The following is a 21,399-nucleotide window of genomic DNA, read 5'->3' on the forward strand; positions in this document are numbered from 1 at the left end:
GCAGCCTGTGTCGTGCACGTGCAGCCGTTTAAGCGGCGTCGGCGCCTGCGAGGACCCCAGCAGAGGAAACAGTGAAGAGGTGAGTGGGCTGGGGGCTCTCTTCACCGCTCCGGTCTCCTCCTAACCTTGGGGGATTCCCAATAGCTGGACTTTGGGCCAAGCGAAGAATGGACGGTGTGTGCAGAGGTGTGAAGCCATCCTTTGGGGTCTTTCTGACTCCTGCCTGAGGGTCCAGAAGAACCGTGGGTGCCTGAATTCTGGGGTCGAGGCCTGCAGATGAGGCGGAGGAACCTTTCTGAGCAGCCCCTGCGCGGCTTCTTCTCTGAACAAGGATGGTTGTAGTACCATTTGTGTATAAACGCTCCTTGGCAAAACTAGTCCCTTGTTGGAGGCATTCGGGCCACCTAACCCCGCTCCAGTCCCAGCCACATTTCAAGGCCTTGGGCTCCCGGGCCCCTGGGCCCCCCTGCCCCCCGGCCCCCCTTACCAAGAAACTATATCGAAAACGCCAAACCAAATCTCTTACCTACTTTTGAAGGTAGGTGTGTGAAGGGAGAAACTTTGAGTAATATCTGAAAAAAAAATTTCCCCTGCTTTTAATATCCACTAAGAGGTTTGGGAACCCTTCGATGGAGAACAGATTTGGGGGGAAAGCCTAAGCGTCAGTGGGGACATGGCGATTGCTAATGATTAGGTAAGTGGTTCAACTAATTTTTAATGAAAAAAATGGATGGATGTAAATGCTGTCTCTAGGTAAGAAACAAAGCTTAATTGCCCCTTTTGCAAAAACTTTTGGGGAGGATCAACACCTAATTGAGTAGTTTCAAGGAGTGTATGTGAAATGATGAGGGTGTATACTTTTAAAGATACGATTCTGATCTAATTAAGGCCAAATACGTGTGTTTGTATTTTTATAAAATTAGAACTTGAAGCCACCATGGGAGATGAAGATTGGGAAGCAGAAATAATCAAACCTCGTATGTCTTACTATGTTCCTGTGTTTGAGAAGGTAGTAAAATTTAAAGTTTGCAGTTATTAAATGCTACAGATTTTATCGAGTTGAAAATCACTGTTGGGAAAGTTCTAAATTACACAATCTATTTCATTATGCTGTGCTTATCTCCATGTGGTTGTTATTAACTATCTTATGGGGAATGATGAAGAAGCATGGTAAGCCTCAAATAGAATACAGTATTCTGAGGTAATTTGCTAATTAAAAATATATGTAATATTATTAACAACCTAATTTAAATCTCAGTGATTTGGGACTTAACTATGGGTGAAAGCAAGCCTATGCTAATGTTGAATGTCTCTGAGACTTATATAGAAAATTGAAAAATATAATTTGGTTTTGGGTGACATTTTGAATTCTGAAAATTGATTTTATACGAGGAAGAGTCTCAGGATAAAAACATTAAGGTGATTGAGATGGTAACATCAGCTTGATCTTCAAATGTACAAATCATCAGATATTTTTCTTCAATGACCTTTGAAGAGTTACACTATTAATTCAGAAGAAGGAATCATGAAGTGGGTTCTTGGGTTTCAGTTTTGATTTGAAAAATTGACTTAAAAATGAAATTGACTTAAGAGATTTTTTCAAAAACAGAATTACTTGATCAAAGGATATTTTATGGCTCTTTTTCCCCCTGGTTTTCAATAGATTTGTTCTAATACAAAGCCTGATTCACAGGTACAGACTTTCTTCCACTTGGATTTTAATAGTCACCTAATTTTAATTTTTTCTTAGTCTGAGATTTTGTCTTCATTAAGTGTTCTTCAGACAGTATAGTGCACTGTAGCATGTGCATATTTATTGTATAGAGTGTCTGAAATTGGGGATAGTTGACTGTCAGTCTTTCAAATTTATCTTTTCAGAATCTTTCTGCTACTCAGTAGCATATCTTGTTTCTTGATATTGAGCATACTAAATTGAATATTAATTTATGTTAACAATTCTACCTTATGATTCTTAGTACATATTTGTGTGGGGCCAATTTGTAGTATACTTTTGTATTAGTCTGAAAACTTAACACCTGGTACTGGTTGTGCAATTAGTTATTTGGCCTAGTTGACTTGACGGAATGTGACGCAATCAGTGGCTTTATTTCACTGCCGTGGTTGAATAAGAACTGTAGAAACTAAGGATGAATACAATGACATTTTCATGTAGGAGAAATCTGAGGTCTTTTCTATAGCCTATTTTCTTTTTAAGTCACTATTCTGATTGGTTGTTCTAACTGAATTTCTATTTCAAGAGACAGTTAGACTTCCCTTTTGTTAAATTTATATTGGTTCTGACACCATCTTGGATTGGTAGCAATATCTGTGATCATACTTTTCTCAGTATTTATCAGGATCTTTATTTGGAATTTAATGTTGACACAAGCTTATATAATTTTGAACTAATAGGCTACTATTCTGGTAGCTCTTAGAACTTCCCAATTCTGGTTTTTGAAGTGAGTGTACCACCTGGGGATAGAACAGTAAAAGATGTGAGGTTAAGAGAAATTTGATAATCTAGCAGTTAGATAGTGCATAAATCTCAGTGGTTAGACATTTGTGCATTGCATGCAAACTTGTTGGGATGAGTGTTGAAATGGATGAGTATGGTGACTGTAATAGGATATTGGGTTTGCTTGTTAGCTGTAATGCTTTTTGTTAGATGATCATGGGAGTGAGTTTACCCAGTGATCACTTCTGTCTAATCTATTTGCCTCTTTTTGTGGCACATTTCACAATGTGATAGAGGGAACAGCTTGAGATAATTAATCCATCTACAATTATAATTTTATTAAGCAATAATAGCAGATTTTCTAATAATTGTTTAGATAAGAAAATTTGTGGAATCTTTGTTCACATTCATACAGTAGTTTCTGAAAAAGGGGAAAATGGCTTGGACGTCGTTGGGTTGGCATATCTAAGGAAGTTGAAGTGCTGGAGCATGAGAAAAATTTCCAGCAATTTCTGCTGCTAGACATAAAGGAGATGTAGGAAGATACTGTGTTTCTTACTTGAGAGCATGTTAAATCGTATGTACTGAATAGGAGCAAGTTGTGAGAGATGGACAATTTGTTCATCCAAAAAAAAGCCCAGGGAAGTGCTCTGACTCATCTTCGGAATCTAAATGATGGTGTCAAGGGCACAGTGACAAAAAGATGCGAGAAGGCTAAAGAGATTGCAGAGATGGCAGACATGTTGGTCATGCTAGCCCAGAGGATAGAGAAAAATGAATCCTTTTGAGGGAGGATCTGCAGTTATGGCTGAAGGATTCTAATCAACTGATGGAGATTGGCAGGAGGAGCTAAAACCAGAGAGCCTTTTGTTTTCTCCTTTTTTCCTCTGTATATACCCTGTCCTGAGAGTAGGTTTCTGGTATAGTCTGCACTTGATAACTTCAATATGAGTTTGGATTGTTAAATGTTCTTGTTTGGGGAAGTAACTTTTATTTGGAAAATTCCCTCACATACAGGAATTAGGGCTTAGATTATAAGTGCTTGCCACAGACACATTTGTTCCTGGGCTTTGATGGTTGAAAATTTTGAGGTGTTTTGCTCTTTCTTGTGTGACCTGGTAGGTCACTGAAACTTTAGGTCTGTGTGTGGTACGTGTCACTCAGAATTGGAGTTTTCTAGCTCTGGAGGTGCCGAAGAAGCTGCATTAATTCTTGAAGATGACTCCAGGCAACTGTTGCTGGATAAACTGAGGAAGGGACCAGACTTCACCTGGGAGTGTGAATGGGCTGATCTGGCTTAGACTTATGAATCAGAAAAAGGGATGGAAGATGGTATTGTCTGTATTTTGGGACTTTAATTTTTGTTTTAGATCAAAGGAGAAGAGATGTATTTTGTTCAAAATTTAAATATTAGGTGGCGCTATCTGATGTAATCAATCTGGTCAGTTTACTTGGACAGTTTGTCTCAGTTTTATTTGAAATCATTTATTTGAAACTAAAATAGGAAATGAGATCATTGTATTCTATACAAGTTGATGTAATACTCTGATGCAGTTCAGGGGATTCTGGGCATAAAATGGAAGATATTTGCAAAGGCCCTTAAAGTACTGGGGAAGGAACACATGGAACTGTCTGCTTAGGACCCTAAACTGGACAGGAAAGAAGCATCTGCAGAGTTCATAAGTTATCCTGATAAAAGTTCATTTGAGTAGCAAACTGACAAGTATTTGAGATCAGAACTCTACCATATTTAACAACAACAGCAACAACCACAACTTACCATGTTAATAGAAGTATTCATTTTTTAAATAGATGAAAGGCCTAAAAAATAAAAGTATGGTGTTCCAGAATTGAAAAATAATAAGTGTACATACAAGATAAAAAGAAATGTGTTCACCAGAATGCAAACAGGTTATTTGTAGTTGTATATGAGAACCTTTATGTTTAAAATATTTGAAATGTCTAAATTGATTCATTTGGGTGGGTAGAGGTTATAAATTGTTTATAGCTAAGTGTTCTAAAAATAACTAATGTGATGACTTGTGATTCATTCAGTAAATTTTTATTGAGCCTTACCAGGTGCTGGAGATAGTAGTGTACATGATTGATAGGGGCTTGTGATCATGGAAGTTGTATTTTACTGGGGGAGACAGAATAAGCACATCGAGAATAAAATATAAATAGAAGTACTGTGGAAAAAAAATCAGGAAAGTGTGTTGGGATTTAGATCAGGTGGAGAGGAAAAGCTTACCTGAGACAAATGACTCATGAGCTGGAGACCTAAAGGAGTCCCAGAAGGATATCATGTGCAAAGATTCTGAGGAGGGAGCAAACTTAGGGTATCAGGGCAACAGGGAGAAGTACAGTGTATTAGTTTCCTATGACTGCTTTAACAATTTACCACAAACTAGGTGGCTTAAAGCAACAGAAAATTTTCTCTTCGGTTCTGAAGGCCAGAAGCTACAATCAAGGTGTCAGCAGTGCTTCCTCCTTCTGTAGGCTCTAGGAGGGAATCTATGCCTCTTCCAGCTTCTGGTGGTTATAGGAGTCCTTGATTCAGTTACACACATGTATATTCTTTTTCATTATAGGTTATTACAAGGTGTTAAATATACTTCCCTGTGCTATATAATAGGACCTTGTTTATCTATTCTGGATATAGAAGCTTATAGCTGCTAATCCTGAACTCCTTATTTATCTCTTCCCCCTTCCCCTTGGGTAACCATAAGTTTGTTTGTTTTGTGTGTCTGTGGGTCTATTTCTGTTTTGTAAGTTCATTTGTGTCATTTTAGATTCCACATTTTTATAAATGATATAGTATGATTTTTGCCTTTCTCTGACTTACTTCACTTAGCATGGTCATATCTAGGTCCAACCAGGTTGCTGCAAATGGCATTATTTCATTCTTTTTTATGGATGAGTAATATTCTTTTGTATACATATATATCACAACTTCTTTATCCATTCATTTGTTGATTGACATTTAGGTTGCTTCCATGTCTTGGCTACTGTAAATAGTGCTATGAACACTGGGGTGTATGTATCTTTTTGAATTGGAGTTTTCTCCAGGTTTATGGCCAGGAGTGGGATTGCTGGATCATATGACAACTATTTTTAGTTTTTTAAAGAAATCTCCATACTAGATTCTTCAAAAGACTAGGAATAGACTTACCATTTGGCCCAGTAGTCCCACTCCTGGACATGTATCCAAAAGGAACCCTCCTTCAAAAAGACAAAAGCAGCAATAGATGTACCTAGATAAATGAGAGCGGCTGTGTTCCAATAAAACTTTATTTGGTGGCCCGCCAAATTTGGCTTGTGGCTGAAGTTTGTTGACCACTGTTTTAAGTGATACATTACTATGCTTTACATATAATGTTCCAAGTGAAGATGTTTTGGAGTAATTAATAAAGGAACATTCAGTGACTCAGAAAAATCTTACATTCTATAATTGTTCTGAACAAAGTCCAGTTAAAATTTTCTAGTATTTGTGAAATACATGGTGCATTTTTACTATTCAAAGTAGAAAACTAGTCTTTTCTTCCTTCTTGCAGGATAGGTATTCTTCTGGACCAAATGGAGACTCTTTTAACAAGACTCCAGCTTCATCATCAGGTATGTGTTAAGGCAAAAAGGTGAAAGGGCTTCCCACTGGATGAGGAACAGACTAGTAGACATCTTGTAGAGGATATTTTAAAAATTTCCTAGTGGGAATTCATTCTGATTTGAGTATTTTAGGATGGGGGCCACCTCAGGCTAGAGGAAGGGAGAATGGAGAGTGAGTAGTGCTATAGACTGTGTCATTAGATCTAGTGATTTTTCTGTAAAACCTTTGCCCAGACTGGAAGTTGCATGTTTGGTTTTCAGGCTGCTAGGGAATTCTCAGGGTTCCTGACATAGACAGTAGGAAATCGGACTGTAAGTTTGCAGCGGTGGTAACTCAACCTGCCATAGCCTCAAGATATGAGTTTCTTTGGGATTTGGAAACTAATTTAGGAGAAGTCCTAGGCAAATAAGAGAAATAAATCAAGATAAAGGAGCTGCTGTTTTTCCCCATCACTTGTTTTTATCTGAGTTGCCTAAGTATTTTATAGAGTTGATGAGAATGAGTGTAAGTGATAGGACTTGGGCTAGGAAGTTAAACTCATGGCAGTAGTCTTTCATTTTGTTGAAGTCCAAAGCAGGCTGAAATACTATTTCTACAATGTTTTCATTGTGGTAAAACAGCTAACACAAAATTTACCATTTTAACCATTTTTAAGTGTACAGTTCAGTGACATTAAGTATATTCACATTGCTGTGCAGCCATTACCACCATCTACTTCTAGAATTTTTTCATCTTCCCAAACTGAAACTTCATATCCATTAAATAACTCCCCGACAGCACCTCTCTGCAGCTCTTGGCAACCACCATGTACTTTCCATAAATTTGAGTTCCTGTGATTTTACTATTAGTCTCTATGAATTTGAGTAACTACTACTTTTGTAAAGTCTTACTCTAGTGCAAGAAGAGAAGGCCTGGTGACATCAGGTAGTTTCATCATTTCTGTCATCAAAAATCAGTGGATGAGGTAAAACTCTGTAGTCAAGAGAGCTACTGGCTCACTGAAGCCTATCCCAAAGTGGAAAAAAAACCTATGGAGATGTAGTTTCTAAAATGTGAAGGGAAGTTTGAGAGTGAGAGTTCATCATGTTGAAACAAATTTAATTCCCATGTTCACCTTAAGTTCAGAGTAATTCTCTTGATAGAAAGAAGTTAAGTTTAGAAGAGATGCTTTTGCTATTGTCAAGATGCATTTACCTTTAGTAAACATGTAAATGCAGTGGTTACATGTTGAATATTCAGATTCTCAAAAGTTTATGAAATTGCTGCCTGCTGAAACCCCCACAAAAGGCTAACCACATGCATGTGTGTACTTGAAATATTCAAAAAGAAAAGTAGGTAAAAGGAATTCATACTTCTAACACATCTATATGCATAGATCATTTTTTTTCAGCTTTGTTCTGTGAGGTGTCAAAGACAATTTTTATAAAGGAATGGAAGTTTGGTATATTAAGGTATAACATTACCTTTAGATGAAATCTTAAAGAAGCTAGATTGAAATAACCACCAACTAAAAGCCAGAATTTTCTTATCATTAGATCTTGAATATTCAGACTAATGAAATAAAATCAAGTAATGAAAAATATAGATTGCCTACTTACTTCCTGAGTAACAAATACTGTGGTAACCCTTTTTTTAGGTAAATTTTTTTCATGAAAATGGATTTTCTTATTGCAGAAATACAAACTACGCCAATGAATGCTCTGCTAAGCCAATACCTAAGTATTGTTACGGCAAAAAACCAAAAAAAGTAAAAACCTTTAAGACAGAGGTAGAAAGAAAGAAAATTATCTGAAATCTTGGCTCCCAGGTTCAGCCACCATTGACAGTTTGACTGATTTTTTGGATTTCTGCAGGTATTGCCATATATATAGTTGTATTTCACTGGCATACTTATACATGGTCCTTTTCACATAGGTATTTATATATATACAAGTATTCATAAATACCTGTCTTGCTTTTCCTTTCCTTACCTGCCCTTGTCTTCCACACTCTTCCTATGATCTTATGATTGTATTTAGAGATACTCCTTTTCATCATCTGTTCACGGAAATGGAACCCTGGAATACTACATCTTTTAATGACAGCTGTGGAAACCATTCTAAATCAATTGGTATAACGTAATTCTTTCCAAAATTCAGTGTAGAGAATTGACATTACCTGGTTTTAAAATGTAAAGTGATAACTTCATTCCTTATAATTGAAGACATTTAATCCCCCTTTCTTATTCATTTAACTTCTTAGCATGGTACTTAGCATGAGTACCCATATTCACGAGTTCCACATCTGTGGAATCAACCAACTCTGGATAAAAAATACTTGGGAAAAAAAATTCCAGAAAGTTCCAAAAAGCAAAACTTGTATTTGCCCTTCACTGGCAACTATTTACATAGCATTTACATTGTTTTAGGTGTTATGTGTGATTAGAGATGATTTTAAAAGTATGCGGAGGATGTTAGGTTATATGCAAAGACTACCCCATATTATGTAAGGGAACTGTGAATCCAGAGATTTTGGTATCCTGGGGGTAGCAGTAAGTGGAAGGGATTAGGGGTTTGGTGGGTCCTGGATCCAATCCCACTCCAATTCCAATATTTAGCTCCTCCCCTTCCCCCTGTATACACCACTCACACATCTTCCCTTCCCATTCTCCTATAGTTATCACACTTTTTGCATAAAAATCTGTATTCAGTTTTTATATCATGGTTTTGTATAACTCACATAAGAACTATATAATATATTATGGTTACATTTCCGTTATTATTCAGTCTTCTGTTTTGTTTTTTACTAGGGTTAATCATTACTTTGTTTTGTTTAATTGATCTGTGTTTCTATTGCTAATTCACTTCCAAACCCTCTGCCAGATACACAGCTATCCATTCGTAACTATTTATGTTTATGATTTTTGACACATCTTTCTAAGCATGGATATCCATCAAACTACCTTCATAGTTAGTTTTTATCACATACGCAGTGATCAGTTTCATTTTCTTTGATTCCTCCATCCTCTCCAGTAGAGGCTTGCTGCTTTCTAGGGTCTCATCTTAAGAATTATCCTTCACATCATTCCTGTGTCACATTCCATTTTCCTTGAATCCCATGTCTCTATCTTGATTCCTCCACCTCCCCACTGAAGGAACCCATTTTTCTACAGCATCTTGAGAAGGGAAGCATAGGAAGTAAATTTAAGAGATTGCAAATGTCTTTACCTTCATACTTAATTCATAGTTAAGAGTAAAACTAGGTTGGAAATAGTTCTCTCCCCAAACTATAACTGCTTCATTGTACATGAAATTCTGGTGATGCTGCTGAGTTCAATTATCTGAATCCTGGCCCATTGTATGTTACTGTTTTTCTAAACTCTTCTAAAGATTTTGGGACCTTATTTTGTCTTACGTATTTTGAAAATTTTATGATTATGTACCTTGATATGGGACTTTCTATATTTATTGTAGAAGACACTCAGATGAGAAATTTTCTTATTTTTTCCTCTGAGGATTATTATAATTTAATTTGAATGTTGTCTCTGTTCCCTTTATTGCTTCTTAGACTTTTTTTCCTGTATATGTTTTGTATAGATGACTTTCGTGAAAAGTCTGGTGATCCTTGCCTGCCTTTTTGTATTCAAGAGTGGAACATTAAATTGCTGACAGGAAACTAACTCTCTGCCTGGACACAGCTTGTTGACTAATGGGTTCTACTATTAAGTGATTGAGCCAGACTAGGCTGTTTTGTTGGGGAGAGCAGTTTCCTTAGAGAGGAATCATCTAGTTCTTTTCTAGAGGATTTAAATTTTTTGAACTGCTTTCTGTTTCATTTCATGTTTCATCCTTCCCTCTCTCTTTCCTCATTGTATTGTACGGATCCTGTGCTGCCTGTGCTGATTTCTTTCTTACCCATTTTTGAATGATTTGAATTCTTCCTAGACTAGCTATTTGTGAGAGAGAACTGTCAGGGAATTCTTACTCCTCTGCTTCCCTGAAGGAGCCATTCTTCTTGTGTGTTTTAAAAGATATGTTGTTATGTGTGTGTATTTTTTGTGTGCTTATATTTTTAATTTGAAAAATGTTGCTTTGCTAAAGATCTCATTCTTGTTTCTTGCCTCCTACTATGTTTAAGATATATTACTAACTGATAATTGATTGCATTATTTCTAACTACTGCATGTAGTACCACCAAGTTTTGTCTACCTCCTTATCCTCATGATGAACATTGTGATTATATTTCCTGTTCCCCTCCACCACCACAAGAATGAGCAGTCTTGCACATATCACTTTATGGGTCTGAATGAGAATTTCTTTGGGTAATGGATTCAGTAGAGGAATTACAGGGTCATCAGGTGTATATGTACTTAATTTGACTAAATATTTAATAATTGTTTTCCAGAATAGCTTTATCAATCTATATGCCCATCAGTAGAACATGAGAGTTCTTATAGTCCCACTGACAATTGATATTGTTGCCGAAAGATCAGCCCCTGTCCCTGATGAGCCAAACTGAAACTCAGAGACAGGGTCTTAGAGCATAGAAGAAAAGAGACAGCTTTATTGCTTTGCCAGGCAAAGAGGACTCACAGCAGGCTAGTGCCTTCAAAACTGTGAACCCACCTTGGGGATGGGGTAGGGTGATTATATAGCCATAGCTCAAACAATAAAACATTGATAACAATCAACAGAATCATTTTCTTGTCATAAGACTTAGAGTGGTGTCATGATGTCTCCAGGCGACCAATTCTATAGAGGCTAGCGGTTGTCACTTTTTCAATCTTTTTATCTTGGAATTATCCACGGCGTGGTCTTTTTGGTAATTTGATATATTTTGTAAGGTTATAGTTCCATGACCTTCTCCTTGGAAAACAGCTCAGAAACTAAGCATGATTATTACTTTCGATTACTGGAATAAAGTAGAAACATTAAAATTAATACCTTTAGTTTTAACAGTGGGCCTGGAGCTGTGAGTAGTCAGTCCGGTTAGTTGACTGTTTCAAGGGCAAGCATTAAAGTAAGCAATCTGTTAGCCTAAGTGAGGCCATTTTAATTCTTCTTCAAAAATATTATTCAATCTTTTACTTTTAGCCACTCTGTTGAGTATATAGTAAAATCTCATTGTTTCAGTATGCATTTATTGGATTACTTATGAGCTGAACTGTCTTTTCATATGCTTGTTACCCTTTTGGGTTTCCACTTATGTATGTTGCTTATTCATCTTTTTGACCATTTTTTCTGTTGGGCTTGCTTTCTTTCTCTTGTTGGTTGGTAGGCATTCTTCTGATGTTCTAGATTTTACACTTTTTTCTGATTTAGATTTTGTGAATATTTCCTTCCATTTATTATCTCTTAACTTGGCCCATAACATTCCTTACTGATCAAAAATTTTAATTTGATATTCCTTATTGAATTTTTAGTTTGAAGCCTTTAAACTAAACTAATTTTTTTGCTTTCTGATTTGCTTTTACAGTTTCAGTTAAGAAGCTCTTCCCTACTTCTGTGTCAAAAAAGTAACCACCTAAGTTATCTTTAGTTTCACCTTTCATATTTAGCTTTTATTCTTCTGAACTTGTCTTTTTTTTTTTTAATTCATGGTGGCCATATTTATTTGAGTTCAAGATCAGGACATAATGTATGCAGTATGAGTGTACATACAGGGCTCCCCGAAAAGATTCTTTGACATTAGTGTTTTTCTGGTCCACCTGGCCTATAGGTCTTCAATTATAGTGGAGAGGTGGTTTTTTGTTTTTTGGGGTTTTTTTGAATTGTGGTAAAAATAAACATAAAATTTACCGTCTTAATCATTTTTTAAAATAAAAAAATACTGAATATTTTTAGAGAAATTTTAGGTTCACAGCAACATTGAAAGGAAGGTATAGAGATTTCCCATAAACTCCCTGCCCCCAACATGCTCAGCTTCCCCTTCTATCAACATCTAGCACCAGAGTAGTACATTTGTTACAATTGATGAACCTACATTGATACATGGTGGTGTATATTCTGTGGGTTTGGACAAATGTGTAATGACATGTATCCATCATTATAGTATCATACAGAATATTTTCAATGCCTTGAAAAATCCTCTGTGCTCTCAGCTCATTCTTCCATTCTTTCTCCTGAACTCTAGGAACTATTGATCTTTTTACTGTCTCTGTATTTTTTGCCTTTTCCAGATTGTTATATAGTTAGAATCATATGGTGTGTAGCCTTTTAAGATTGGCTTCTTTGACTTAGTAATATGCATTTAAGATTCCTCCAAGTCTTTTCATGGCTTTGATAGCCCTTTTTTTGGTAATGGATAATGTTCCATTGTCTGAATGTACTACAGTTTTTTAAAAAGTTCATTCATACTGATGGACATCTTGATTGTACCCCAGTTTTGGCAATTAGGAATTAAACTACTGTAAACATCCCATGTTCAGTTTTTGTGTGGATATGTTTTCAACTCATTTGGGTGGATACCAGGGAGCGCAGGATAGTATGGTTAAGAGTATGTTTAATTTTGTAAGAAACAACCAGACTGTCATCCAAAGTGTGTCTGTACCGTTTTGCATTTACACCAACAATAAATGAGAGTTCTTATTGCTGCACATCCTCACCAGCATTTGATGTTGTTAGTGTTACGAATTTTGGCCATTTTCATAGGTATATAGTGATATCTCATTGTTTGAATTTACATTTCTCTGACAAGTCATATGGAGCATCTTTCCATATGCTTATTTACTCTATATCTTTGGTGAGGTGTCTCTTAGGTCTTTGGCTCATTTTTCAATTGGATTTTCCTATTGTTGAGTTTTAAGAGTTGTTTATTTTGGATAACAGTCTTTTATCAGATGTGTCTTTTGCAAATATTTTTCTCCCGGTGTTTGGCTTGTTCTCTCATTCTCTTGACATTGTCTTTCACAGAGAAGTTTTTAATTTTAGTGAAATTCAGCTTATCTGTTTCTTTCATGGATTATGCCTTTGGTGTTGTATCTAAAAGTCATTAGCATATTCAAGGTCATCTAGGTTTTCTCATGTGTTATCTTCTAGAAGTTATCTAGTTCTGCATTTACATTTAGGTCTGTGATCCATTTTGAGTTAATTTTTGTGAAGGATATAAGGACTGTCTATTCTAGATTCAATTTTTTTTATCATGTGGATGTTTAGTTATTCCAGCACCATTTGTTGAAAAGGCTTTCTTTGCCCCATTGTATTGCCTTTGCTTTTTGTCAAAGATCAATTGACAATATTTGTATGGGTCTATTTCTAGGCGATTCTATACTGTTGATCTGTTTGTTCTTTTGCCAACACAACTGTCTTGATTACTACAGCTTTATAGTAAGTCTTGAAGTTGAATAGTGTCAGTCCTCCAACTTTGTTCTTCTTCACTATTGTGTTGGTTATTCTGGGGCTTTTGTCACTCCACATAAACTTTAGAATCAATTTATTGATAATCCACAAAATATATAACTTGCTGAAATTTTGTTTGGATCCTGTGGGATCTATAGATCAAGTTGGGAAGAACTTAACACCTTGACAATTTTGAGTCTTCCTGTCTATGAATGTTTAATTATTTCTCAATTTATTTAGTTCTTTGATTTTATTCACTAGAGTTTTCAAGTTTCCCTCATATAGATCTATATATTTTGTTAAATATTTATACCTAATAATTCCATTTTTGGTGTGTAATGTAAATGGTAATGTGTTTTAAATTTCAGTTCTACTTGTTCATTGATGGTGTATAGGAATGCGGTTAACTTTGGATATTAACCTTGTATCCTGCTAAAATTACGTATTAATTCCAGGAGGGTTTTTTTTGTTAGTTCTTTTGGATTTTCTACATAGATGATCATGTCATTTGTGAAAAGAGACAGTTTTATGTCTTATGTCTTCCTTCCCAATATGTATACCTTCTATTTTCTTCTATTGCCTTATTACATTAACTAGAATTTCCAGTATGATGTTGAAAATGAGTGATGAGATGGCACATCTTTGCTTTATACCTGATCTTAGTGAGAAAACTTTGAGTTTCTCCCTACTAAGTATGATGTTAGTTGTAGGGTTTTTGTAGCTATTCTTTATGAAGTTCAGTAAGTTCCCTCATCTTAACAATTTTTAAATGTAAAGCTGAATCTATCCTTTTGAATATGGTGTGAAATAGAGACTTTTTTCTGCAGATAGTAACCCAATTTTCCCAGCACCATCTGTTAAGCAGTATCTTTTCCTTCTTGATGTGTGATGTGGATTTCATCTCTTACACAATTTTGTTCTTTTTTTTTTTTTTGTCTTAAAGCACTGGATAAATCTACCATTCATTGAATAGTAGTGGAAATAACCAGCAGTATAGGCTTTTCCTCATTTCAGTGGGAATAATCCACAATTTTTATAATTAAAGGATGATGTTTGCTTTAGGTTTCTGTTAATTGTGGGCTTTTGTTTTTTGTTTGTTTGTTTGTTTTTACCATGCTAAGAGTTTCTTTTCATTTCTGCTTGGATATTAGTTTTGTACCAGAATGGCAGTTGAAGGTTAGCCAGTGCTTTTTTTGGAATTACTGATTTCTGTTATCTCTCTTCTTTAAACTTGTTAATGTAGGGAAATAATTTTTTTTTTTTAGACTTGAACTAACTTTGTATTCCTAGGATAAGTTTGTTCCTAGGATGAACATAGCTATTTTATTGCAATATTGGATGAAATTAGGTGTTAGCACTTTTTCAATGATGCAGTAAGATTGTTGTTTTCTTTTCTCATGTTGTTCTCATTTGATTTTGTTTTCAAGCATTTCATCTTTTTAAAAGATAAACTCTGGAATATGAAAATTACCTACTTATTGCAAGTTCAGTAGAATTTGTCCACAGAAATGTCTAGGCCAGGCCAGGTTCTTCTTTTTAAATTTTTTTTTTTTATTGAAGCATAGTGTATACACAGATTCAGTATTTTTAATTGAGTAATTACACATCATAAACATACATAGCTCTGGATTTTCATGAGTTGAACACTCCTTTACCAGTACCCAGATCAATAAACAGTACATTGAAGCAGAAACCTACAAGCTCTCCTGTCTCTCCCTTCAAGGCACCAATCCTCTATTCAGGAGTATTCTGATTTCTAACAGAGACAGGAAATCTTGGGAAGAGTATACAGAAACTTCAGTTTGTTGAGTAAAGGATATGTTAGTCTGTTTCTTGAGCTTAAAACAATTGCTGTTGATTCTAAGATCTTGCCTTTATTTTATTGAAGTATAGTTGATTTACAATGTTATATTAGTTTCAGGTGTACAGCAAAGTGATTCAGTTATACATATATATATTCTTTTCAGATTCTTTTCCATTATGGATTATTATAAGATGCTGAATATAGTTCTCTGTGCTATACAGTAGATCTTTGTTGTTTCTGTTTTTGTTGTTTATCTATTTTGTGTATAGTAGTGTGTATCTGTTAATCTCAAACTCCTTAATTTATCCTTCTTTTTTTCCCCTTTGGTAACCATAAGTTTATTTTCTATTTCTGTGAATCTATTTGTTTTGTAAATAAGGTCATTTGTGTCATTTTTTAAGAAACCACATGTAAGTGATATCATATGATAACTGTCTTTGTCTGACTGACTTCACTTAGTATGATACTCTCTAGATCCATCCATGTTGCTGCAGGTGGCATTATTTCATTTTTTATGGCTGAGTAATATTCCAGTGTGTGTATTTATATATATAATATATAAATAAATTATGTAAATAAATATGATAAATAATATATAAGTAAATATATAATATATATATAGATAGATACCACATCTTCTTTACCCATTCATTCTGTCTGTGTCTTCACTATTGTAAATAGTGCTGCTATGACCATTGGGGTGCATGTATCTTTTCAAATTAGAGTTTTCATTTTTTTCCAGATATATGCCCAGGAATGGAATTGCTGGATGATATGGTACCTCTATTTTTAGTTTTTTTTAAGGAACCTCCATACTATTCTACATAGTGACTACACCAATTTACATTCCCACCAACAGTGAAGGAGGGTTCTGTTTTCTCCACACTTTCCATAGTATTTATTATTTGTAGAATTTTTGATATGGCTATTCTCACCAGTGTTAGGAGATACCTAGTAGTTTTGATTTGTATTTCTCTAATAATTAACAATGTTGAGCATCTTTTCATGTGCCTGTTGGCCAATTATGTCTTCTTTGGAGAAATGTTTGTTTAGGTCTTCTGTCCATTTTTTGATTGGGTTGTTTGCTTTTTGATATTGAACTGTATGAGCTGTTTGTATATTTTGAAAATTAAGCCCTTGTCAGTCACATCATTTGCAATATTTTCTCCCATTCCATAGATTGTCTTTTTGTTTTGTTTATGGTTTCCTTGACTGTGCGAAAGCTTTTAATTTTAATTAGGTCCCATTTGTTGTTTTTGTTTTTATTTCCATTACTCTAGGAGATGAATCCAAAAAAATATTGCTGTGATAAATGTCAAAGAATGCTTTGGATATATTTTCCTCTAATAAGAGTTTTATAGTATCCTGTCTTACATTTAGACCTTTAATACATTTTGAGTTTTTTTTTTGTATATGGTATTAGAGAATGTTCTAATTTCATTCTTTTACATGTAGCCGACTGGTTTTCCTAGGACCACTTATTGAAGGTACCATCTTTTCTCCGCTGTATAGTCTTGACTTCTTTGTTGTAGATTAATTGACCATAAGTGTGTAGGTTTATTTCTGGGCTCTCTATCCTGTTGCATTGACCTATATGTCTGTTTTTGTACCAGTACCACACTGTTTTGGTTACTCTAGCTTTGTAGTATAGTCTGAAGTCAGGGAGTGTGATTCCTCCAGCTCTGTTATTCTTTCTCAAGATTGTTTTGGCTCTTTGGGATCTTTTGTTTTTCCATACAAATTTTAAAATTCTTTGTTTTTGTTCTGTGAAAAATGCCCTTGATATTTTGTTAGATTTTTCATTGAGTCTGTAGATTGCCTTGGGTAGTATGGTCATTTTAACAATATTGATTTCTTTCAGTCCAGCAGCATGATATATCTTTCCATCTGTTTTTGTAGACTCCAGTTTCATTGGTCCTGTGGAATGAGTTAGGGAATAATTTCTCTTCCTATTTCCTGGTAGAAATTTATGACATTGGAATGATTTGTTCTATGAGAGTGTGGTAAAACTCACCTGTGAAACTGTATTTACATATGATCCAGAGATGTAAGTAGTGGTTCAGTTTCTATAGGACAGTTTGGTTTGTTTTTATTGTTTCTTGAATCAGTTTTGGTAAGTTAATTTTCTTGGAACTTTTCTGTTTAAGTTTTGAATGTAGTAGTACAAGGTAGTTTGTGATGATTTTTTTTTTTATAAAAAGCTCAGCGCATGAGAGTTATTCTCAAACTTTTAAGTGTACAGTACAGTGTTGTTATTAAATACAACCACAATGTTGTACAGCAGAACTCTAGAAACTTTTTTTTATCTTAGGTAACCAAAACTTTCTACCCACAGAACAGCAACTCCCATTGTTTTGTTTTGTTTTGTTTCTTTCTCTTCCTTCCTCCCACCCCCATCAGACTTCTAGTGATTTGTCACTCTGGCAAGTCTTTATTGATATCTTAAAGGACTAGATTTTGGCTTTGTTGAGCCACTATTATATATTTGTTTCCTGTTTTATTAATTTCTGCTCTTAACCATTTTTTTCCATCTTTACTCTTGTGTGATTTATTTTGTTGTTTTTCTAACATTCTTACTAGTTGAGATGGCTGCTTATTAGCTCATTAATTTTGAGTTCTTTCTTACATAGAAATTTAAGTTCTGATGTAGAACATTTTTATTATTGAATTCTAGGTATTTCTAAAGTTCCACTGCAGTTTTTTTCTTTGAGCTTTGTTATAGATAAGTGTTTTAAAAGTGTATTTCCAGATATAAGAGGGTTTTAAACAAGTTTTTTTGGTATTTAATAATTTCTAATTTTTTAAAAGTTGAAGCATAGTTGGCTTACAATGTTAGTTTCAGGTTCATAACAGCAATTTGATGTTTTTATAGATTACAAACCATACTAAGTTAGTATAAAATATTGACTCTATTCCCTATGATGTAAGTTACATCTCTGTAACTTATTTATTTTATAACTTGTAGTTTGTATCTTTTAATCCCCTTCACATATTTCATAACTATCCCCTCCCGTCTCCCATCTGGAAACCACTAGTTTGTTTTCTGTAGCTGACTGTTCTCAGTATTAGCAAACTGTTTTCCAGTAAGTCGTGGTTGAGAAAAGTTATATCCTTCTTTTGATTTCCAATTTCTTTAATTGTAAGTGAGGTTTAGTCACTTTTTCTTTTGGAGAACTACCTATTTTTATTCATAGCCCATTTTTCTGGTAGGATGTTTATTTTCCTTACTGCTATATAAAATCCCTCCTTTGCCATATGGATGGCACATTGAAAAGGCTTAAAGTTTGCATACCACCAAGATATTTTTTGTTATTTTGACTTGCTTCAGATGTTATTTATTTTAGAAATGGATGACGGATCTTCTCGAAGAGATCATTTCATGAGAAGTGGGTTTGCCTCTGGAAGGAGTTTGGGAAACAGAGGTAATTATCTTTCCTTAATCTTCTGTCAAATAGTTGAATAGTAGAATGAATAGAGGCATTTATGGTTATTTAGTGCAAAGCTTAAACTATTATAACTTTGTGTACAATAGACTTTGGGAATAATGAATTCATTTTTTTAAAAATATCAGTCTTTTTGCTGTTTTACTTTTTTGGGACAATAAGAAATAGTTAAATTGATTAGATAGATTGATTATAGATAGTTGCTTCACAGAGCTACTTCTTAATGTGTTGATTATTGATTTCCAATAGTTGGCATGGGAGAATGTTTGTAAAAGCTTCAGATATTAGGGTGCAAAGGACCTCTTTCCTAATTTTATGTTTCTCAAGAAAAGGCAATATGAGAAGCAGTTCTGTTAGCTCATTTGTATTAAGAGGTCATTTCCCAAACTTGGAATTTCTTATTGTTATTTTTAGAACAACCAGCACTAGATTTGGCAGATAATGACACAGCAGAATACCTTCCTACAGTCCATTTTTAGATTTGATATTAAAATGCTGAAACTGTTCTGTACTATGTTTTATTATAGTGCAACAGAATAATTATTATTAGAACCTCATATTAAATTTATTTAAAAATCCATTTATTTCTTACATGGGATGCCATAAACTAGGGTTAATTGGTAGTTTTAAATATACATGATATTTATTCTTGAATTTAATAACTTATTTTTTTAACTTTATTGACATTTTCTCAGTTTTTTATTCATTGGAAAAAAGTTGCTGTGTGGTATTTCATTTGATATTTGGAAAACTTAATTTTTTAGATACAATTAACACAAATGTGAATTTTATATTTTAACATGTTCCTACTACTAATGGAAATAATTTATTCTTTAAATATGCATATATATTTTGTTTTTTAAGCTGCTTATTAAGTAAGAGGCATTGATTATTTGGACCGTAGAGTTGTGCTAAGAGATTCAAGTATGGATTTTGTTTGCTACAACTAATGTTAGAAATAATAAATATCTTAATATTATATTCAGGGAACTCATTAATATTTAGATATATTTTAAAATCTTATTTTAGAATGGGTTATGTGATACTTTTTGATGTAGACTTGTAAACATTGTTGAATAAAACCTTTTTAAATGAGAAAACCATCACTGAGACAGATTTTACTACAGATTGTTAATTCCATATGTTGTAGGTTGAATTACATTAAACTTCTGATCAAAGCTCTTTGTTGAATATTAGTACTTTAAAAATGTTAGTACTTTATGTATAATCCAGGAAATTCATAAACTCATGAATATTTTTCCTGTATAATTCATCTAACAGTTTCAATATCTACGATATTTTTTTCTCAGAACTTGCCGTATCAAGTAATGTGGTTTTAAAATTGATTCTAGATTGTTTAACATTGATTAGCTTTTCATGTTCTATGAAGTATTACCTAAAAAGCATTAACTTCTTGAATCACACACTTCTTTAGAATCTGATGAAAATACTGATAGTTGCTTATACACATTTTTTGCACATGGCTTTAGCAGTTTTACAGATTTTTTAACTTCTCTGTGTTATAGGTAAGACAATTCATGAGGATTATAAGACAGTGTTTTAATTTTTCTCAGTGATAGTTTAAAGGAGCAGTTTATGATGTTTTGGATGTCTTTTCTAATTTTTTGTTTTAAATTAACCATGCTCTTTGCTGTAGTGTCTGCTCTCAAAGTTCTTAATTTAATGCTATAGAAACACATAGAAATATTCGTAAAAAGGGGAAATACATAGTGTGCTGTCAGAATGTGGCTGAAGGATTGATAATGGCTGGAGGACAGAAGTAGGACTTCACAAAGGAGGTGACTTTTGAACTGGGCTTTGGAAGAGTGAAAAGAATTTTGCTAGGAAAAATATAAAAGTAGGGAATGTCAGTCTGAAGGAACAGCATGTAGGAAGGTAGAAAATACTGTAAGTTCACAATGTATGGGAAGTTGTTTGGTATGAATTAAAATGTTGGGTGTTCAGAGTTGTGTAGTGGAAGCTAAAGCTAAGAAGGCTAATGTGGGGAAATACTGTGAGGGGTGGGAGGTGAAGGGGAATGGTATTCATAGCCTTTTTCCCTTTATTATGTAGTCCCTTCCTAATTTTAATTTGATAAGTGGAAAGATTGAGAGCAGTTTATTGGAAAAATGAATAAATAATAAATAGAATAATTTTAAAAATAGTACAAGAGTATAACATTTTCAATAGCTGTGACTTTCACACAGGGGTGTAATGTAAATAATTGATTCTATCAGGGTAAAGTTTCAGAATACAGAAAATCAGAGAGTTAAATTTCTTGATTAAAGGTCACTAGAAAAATAACTAGTAGATGGCTGCATTTCACCAATAGTCAATTTGTTTTTACCTTGATATTATAATTTTATAATTTTTGAAAAGAAGTTGCAGGTATATTATATCTTAATAAGTTCCTTTACTACTCTCTCTCCATCCTTGGAAGTCCCCTTACTCCAAAGATTCATTTAATTCCTAATTTTTGTAGTTTTTGATGATACACTTAATTTTATATGTAAAAGAGTTTTAACTCTTTCTGAACTTTTTCAGATCCTGGCGAGTCTAATAAAAGAGAAAACACGTCTACAGTGGGGGGTTTTGGAATTGGAAAGAGTTTTGGAAACAGAGGTAATCTGCTTATGATATCTTACAGTCAAAAATTGAATGACCTCAAGTTTTATAGTGTTTGAATTCTATGTCCCTTGAATGTACATAGAAAGTGTGTGCCTTTCCTGAGAATTTATACGGATCACAAGGGAATGCTTTCACTTTCCTTGTCA

General features: G+C 34.2%; 1 protein-coding gene across 3 annotated transcripts in view; it reads left to right on the forward strand.

Annotated features, from left to right (window-relative positions):
* Nucleotides 1–867: 867 nt before the first annotated feature.
* The window catches only part of DDX4 (DEAD-box helicase 4), a 58,132-nt gene continuing 37,600 nt past the window's right edge, over nucleotides 868–21,399 (forward strand). For 2 of the 3 annotated variants that reach the window (XM_032472374.1, XM_032472366.1), the window contains exons 1-4: nucleotides 928–1,009; nucleotides 6,010–6,070; nucleotides 18,527–18,604; nucleotides 21,170–21,247. In XM_032472374.1, the coding sequence (XP_032328265.1) occupies nucleotides 938–1,009; nucleotides 6,010–6,070; nucleotides 18,527–18,604; nucleotides 21,170–21,247 (289 nt within the window). In that variant the 5' untranslated portion in view covers nucleotides 928–937. Of the gene's footprint in view, nucleotides 1,010–6,009; nucleotides 6,071–18,526; nucleotides 18,605–21,169; nucleotides 21,248–21,399 lie in introns of all 3 variants that reach the window. The other variant, XM_032472358.1, reaches the window with a different exon arrangement.

This window comes from Camelus ferus, chromosome 3, assembly GCF_009834535.1.
Source record: "Camelus ferus isolate YT-003-E chromosome 3, BCGSAC_Cfer_1.0, whole genome shotgun sequence".
In the NCBI taxonomy this organism is placed as follows: domain Eukaryota; kingdom Metazoa; phylum Chordata; class Mammalia; order Artiodactyla; family Camelidae; genus Camelus; species Camelus ferus.